Source organism: Rosa chinensis, chromosome 6 (assembly GCF_002994745.2).
Source record: "Rosa chinensis cultivar Old Blush chromosome 6, RchiOBHm-V2, whole genome shotgun sequence".
NCBI classification, from domain to species: domain Eukaryota; kingdom Viridiplantae; phylum Streptophyta; class Magnoliopsida; order Rosales; family Rosaceae; genus Rosa; species Rosa chinensis.
In genome coordinates this window covers 3,078,989-3,084,717 of record NC_037093.1, presented here as the reverse complement: position 1 = coordinate 3,084,717, position 5,729 = coordinate 3,078,989, and the positions used below count along the sequence as shown (strand labels likewise).

Here is a 5,729-nt window from a genome sequence, read left to right as displayed (position 1 = left end):
CCAGCCACTTTCCTTCTTATTCTTGATGAATTCAAGTTTCATTAGTGAAAGTGGAAAGAGGAAAGTAAGCTGATCAAGTCCACATGAATTTGCACTACTCGATTATGAGAAAGTTCAAGTAACCTTTATACATATGTACTGCCTTGACTCTCGATATCGCTATCTATATCACACGGAATACCTTGAACCTGCAGAAATCATGAAGAAAAGATTTATACAATCAACCTGGCATGTGAAAGTCCTTATTGCCAGAAAGGATCACTTAAACATAATCTAGAATTAAAAAAGTCAAAAAAAAAATTGTGAGGAAAAATATATGAACAGGCAAGGGGGTGTCCTTTAGAATTCCTCATAGCAGTATCTCCATCATACACATTGAACATCAACTTTGTAGTCAGAGCAACAATGCATGAGAATAAATTAAGAAAGAGAGTACAGAACAATACATCACATTGACCATCAATTCTTTCTACTCTCCGTGTGCTACTTTAGATGTACCAGAGATAGATTTATTCAGCAAAATCCAGTGCCATCACACCAGGTAGTTGGTGCAATCAATGCATTCTTATGGACTCTATAATCAATGGCTAGTTAAGATGGCACAACTCTGTACCACAGGTGAATTGCAAAAAATGTGTCCAATGGTACGATGATGGACTTCCAAAGAAAATTTAACATCTGTTCATTTTGTTGGTTTACTATATAAACAGGCATGGCGATCATTTTCAAGGGGAGCCACATAATTTCATACAACCTGCTGGGAATGCAATGCAAGGTTACTTATAGTTCTCTGTAACAGCACACCATCCTACATGAGTACATGGTATAAAAGTATAATCTTAACGGTGCAAGCATACAAGTGTACTGATAACTTATAGACTATAATCACTATAAGAGGCTTTATATGCTTTTCCTGTCAAACTAACTACAGAGAGGCAATTTAGTTTATTGTAAAACTACTTGAATGCAAGTAAGATTGTAGTGTCATTTGGAAACAACTTGGGGAGTCCTCTAATAAATAGGCAAAGTATCAAAACTAGAGTGATAGAGACTCACCTAACTGTAAAAGATGAATGCAAGAGAGCTTCAGAAAGTAATTACTGCAAAAATTCAGATGAGAGAAGAGGATGCATTGGCCATTCATGATCTGCAACTCACTTCCAACCAAGGGATCAGAAAGTCCTTAATTGTGGTTTTTCAGAGTGGCCAGTGGTGGATCCCCTATATTTCTTCCAGTCCTACAATTCTTCAAGTGTGCAAATTCCGCTACCAGTGCCACTGGTTTCCCCTTCAACTGGAATGTCAAAATCAATCAATATATCCTCATATGTAGACATCATACTGCTTGATTGAGTGGTTGTTTGCTTCAACTCTTGCACATCTTGCTCATATATCAGACGGACTCCAGACTCCTTCACCTTCAAACCCAGGCCTGTGGTTTTAAATAAGAAATCAAGCTGACTCCAACTGTTATGCGACCACTCTTGACCAACAGAGAATTCATCAACAGAGAATGCATCACGAGATGCATAGAATAGCCACAGGTGATCTGACTCAACCTGGCCAAATTCTTCACTGAAGCGAAATGCAGGCACTATTCTGCATGCTTCTGCCTCTCTTCCATTGAGCCTCAGGCAACATGCAAGATGATGAGTAGCGTTAAAATTCTCGAATTGAAAAATATCAAGCTCATCAACCTGATGGTGCTCATGGAGTTCAAAAACAACGCACAAAGCAAATCCCAAAAATCTACGGCTATCCCAATCTGGAGGCAGCTCTAAACTTAATGAACACCCAACACTTCGATGGCTGAACCACTTAGGAATATTACTTCCAGGAATTACAATTCGAAAAGTATCCCTCTTATTAGAGATTCCCTGCGCAAGAAGAGAGGGGTTGTCAGTCAATTAATGTCTATAAGTACATGAGAAGAAAAGCACACGCTTGAGAGGGAATACCTGATACATGAATGTCTTCAGCATTTCAAATGCTATGTTATTGCATCCTTGATTGCCATTTATATTGATGCAATTGATGAAATTGAAATATGATTTGTTTAATCTGTTCAAATTTGATGCATCAAACAAGTATTTCAGTGAAGTACAACCATCTGCCCTTAAATCTAGGATACTATTTGATGGAAGGTCTGACAACTCTTCAAGTCTCCTGCAATTCTGCACGTTAAAGTTCTCAAGCTTAGAAAGCAATCTAATGCCTGAAGGAAGACGAACAAAATTGTTTCCACATAGATTCAAGGTCACCAAAGAGGGAAAGTAACCAAATTCGTTGGCAAATGATCCTTCACCAAGATTGCAATTACTCAGGTTCAGATATGTTAAATTACACAGACCCGATATAGGCAAGTAGAAACTCATGGGCTCTGTGTTCACTTTTTGCACCAATCCAGAAGGCAAGAACTTATTTAAAGATCCCCAAACTACTTCGCATCCATGAAAGATTGAACCTCTCACATACTTTATGAGATCATGGGTAGATGACATTTCTATTGCAGACCCACTATGCAAATCATTTTCCTCATAACAGTCCATCTCCCCCACGCTTTCCTGATGTTTGCCAAGTTTCATGCATCCAGAAAGATCAAGATTTTCAACAAACTTCAAATTATTGATGGTGCTTGGAAGACAAACAAGATTTTTGCAGTTACTTAGATTCAATGACACTAGGCTACTCAGGCGTCCAATTGAAACAGGCAGTTCCTCAATGGCAGTCTCGTCGAGATGAAGCACAGACAAACACTCCATATTTCCATCAAACTCGGGAATCTTTTTAATTTTTGAGCAGTTAGAAAGAATAAATTTTTCAAGAGATTCTATTTCAATTCTATCTGGCAGATTCTCAAGACTTTTGCAGTCTTTAAGATTCAGGACAGTAAGTTTTTTGAGAAATCCAAGGGATTGATGGATTCTTACCAAACTCTTACATCCTTCAAGATCTAAACTCTCAAGATTCTGAACGCCTGCGAGGTCTGGGGTCTCCACAATGTTTTGAGAATGGCAGAGTTTGATGAACTTCAACTTCTTAAAATTCTGCTCATAGATTTATAAAATCAAAAGAGCGAGCCACCAAAACAGACAATTTTCTTGATACAAATAAACAAGTAGTAGACTATTGACTAACAGCCATACCTTTGTTCCCTTCCAAAGATTTTCAATAGTGCTGTGACACAAGTTAAGTTCAATAAGTTCATCTGGTTCGAACTTTCGTGGGAGAGATCTTAACGGACACCCAGGCCATTCCAGGAGTCTCAAGGAACTAGGAAGACAAGTGAGGCCATTGGGAAGGTCCACATTATGAATATGGAGAAGACTAAGTTGAGAAATATTTGAGAAGGCTTCTGGATTCCAATGAGCCACTTCTAATTCAGGCAACTCCATTACCATGCCTTGGATTGCTTCTGTTCCCTAATTAATAAAAACAAGAATAAAATGTGAGGTCTACAATGCAAAAATACTGCTGGACCAAAACAGATTATTGAATAAACCAAACATGCCTATATTCATCTTCTTCTCTTTTTCTCTACATAATCAAGCTATTACCTTATTTTTCTTCAACATATTGTGGATTTCTTCATGAGACCATAATCTACTACGTTTGCCTGGCTCTTTAGGAGACTGTCGACGAACTATTTCCCAGCCCAGTTCTTGTAGCAAATCATGCATTGACAGTTTGTTGCTGGAAATAGTAATGAGAGATTTATCAGCAAGAATTCTTAATCCAATGACAGGGTTCAGCTCACAATAGTCTAGTATTTGTGTCACACGATCCTTATCTTTCCGCTTGTAAAAACAAGCAATATGTAGGAAAATTTCTTTGTCTATGTCCTCTAGTCCATCAAAACTAATCTGAAGCACATCCATAATTCCTCTATTTGGTGTATTTTTTAGCCTGTCAATTGCACTTGCCCATTCATTGGCGCTTCTACCACATAGAAAAGAACCTATAACCACAAGAGCTAACGGCAGCCCCTGAGCATACCCTAAAATATCGTCACACAGGTCCGAATAATTTTCTGGTGGGGAGCTTTTCTTGAAAGCCTTTAAACTCAAGAGTTCAAGAGCTTCATCAGGACTTGAGAGGGAAATTTTGGAGAACCCGGGAAAGTGAAAATTTAGGGTTTTCTCTTTCAATTTTGCTGCACAGTGCTGTGATTTGGGAGACTGTTATATATATATCTTTCTATATTATTGTTCCCTATGTTTGGGTTTCAGCGAATCGAACCGAGGACCTTACCAAACTTAGAGTGCCTTTGTTTAGCTGAGTGGGTGGCCATGCTCTCCCTCCGTGTTTTCGGAAAAGCTAAAACGTCCTAAGAATAATACAAGGACGCATTTTAAAAAGGGTCCATGACCATCAGCCCCAAAATTGGGAAATTTTGGCCCAGTTGCCCCAGAAAGAAAAAACTGTTCCCATTAACCCAAACGTGAGTGAAAAAGACAATTTTACCCACCTTCAACTCCTTTATGGCGGTTCGTTTTCCACCATTTTTCAGTTTCAAAAAAAAAAAAATAACGCGCTCTCTCTCTCGCACTCGCTCTCGCTCTCGATCTCTCTCTCACTCTCGATTCGCAGTTTCTCCACCAACTCTGCTATCTAGACCAACTCCGGCGGCGATTCAACGTTCTCCGGCGGCGATTCAACGTTCTCCGGCGTCGATTCAACGTTCTCCGGCTTCGGTATTATAGAAAGTGAGTGGAAATCTCTGTTCCGTTTCAGATTCTTTACCTTTATGTGAGATTGAACTTGTTCATAGCCTAGGTTTGGTTAATCGAGTGGGCAAATGAGAAAAATAGTATTTTCCTGTTTCAAAATTAGAAAAATCTAGGATTTCGGTTTCAAATCTATTACAAATTCATGTTTTATGTTAACCGGGGACACAAAAATTGAAAAATATGAAAATGAACATGTATTGTGAGCTTATTTCAGGGCAATAGATGTCTATTGCCCCAAAACAGAAGCTTCTATTGGGGACCAATAGACGTCCATAAAGCCAAAACAGAAGCCTGTATTGGGGGCCAATAGACATCTATTGGGCAATAGACGTCTATTTCCCTGCAATATAGGCTTTTTTTGTTGGCCAATAGATGTATATTGCCCCGAAAGAACCTTCTGTTTTTGGATAATAGATGTCTATTGGGGCAATAGACGTCTATTGGTCCCCAATACAGGCTTCTGTTGTTGGCCAATAGATGTATATTGCCCCGAAAGAACCTTCTGTTTCGGGACAATAGATGTCTACTAGGGCTATAGACGTCTATTATGCCAAAACAGATGCTGCTATTGGGGGCCAATAGACATCTATTGGCCCAATAGAAGCTTCTGTTGGAGATTATATATCTCTATTGGGGACCAATACATGTCTATTGGTCCCCAATAGAGGCTATTGTTTTGGGATAATAGATGTTTAATGGGGTTCAGTAATTGAATGTGGATGTGCAATAATGAATTGTTCTTCTTTCCTTTATTAGCAGAATGCCAAGAACCAAACGACCACAATTCAGCTGCATCTTTGAAGAAAATATGGACGAAACACAAAGATCAGAAGAACAAACACTTCGGCAAAGGATGGAAGTGATAAAGTCTAGGAAGTCATCACGAAGAAAAGAAGAAACTTCTAGTAATGACGAAGAAGTAGAAGAAGAAGGAGAAGAAACAGAGGAGGAAGAAGAAGTACAAGAAGAAGGAGAAGAAACAGAGGAACAAGAAGAAGA

General features: G+C 38.9%; 1 protein-coding gene across 1 annotated transcript; it reads right to left on the bottom strand.

The window, feature by feature from the left end:
• Positions 1-1,238: 1,238 nt before the first annotated feature.
• On the bottom strand, positions 1,239-4,093 carry LOC112170576 (disease resistance protein RPP2B-like). The gene is made up of 4 exons (XM_024307911.1): positions 3,558-4,093; positions 3,147-3,422; positions 1,959-3,047; positions 1,239-1,877 (listed from the first exon to the last, which is right to left on the bottom strand). The coding sequence occupies exons 1-4, from the start codon at positions 3,876-3,878 to the stop codon at positions 1,239-1,241; spliced, it is 2,325 nt and encodes a 774-aa protein (XP_024163679.1). The 5' UTR covers positions 3,879-4,093.
• Positions 4,094-5,729: the final 1,636 nt, after the last annotated feature.

Bases quoted from the DNA above. Each gene is read 5' to 3' on its own strand.
- LOC112170576 (XM_024307911.1), bottom strand. From the start codon at position 3,878: ATGGATGTGCTTCAGATTAGTTTTGATGGACTAGAGGACATAGACAAA. The intron at 3,048-3,146 runs GTATGGCTGTTA...ATCTATGAGCAG, and splicing joins ATCTTTGGAAGGGAACAAAG to AATTTTAAGAAGTTGAAGTT. The intron at 1,878-1,958 runs GTATTCCCTCTC...CTTCTTGCGCAG, and splicing joins TGAAGACATTCATGTATCAG to GGAATCTCTAATAAGAGGGA.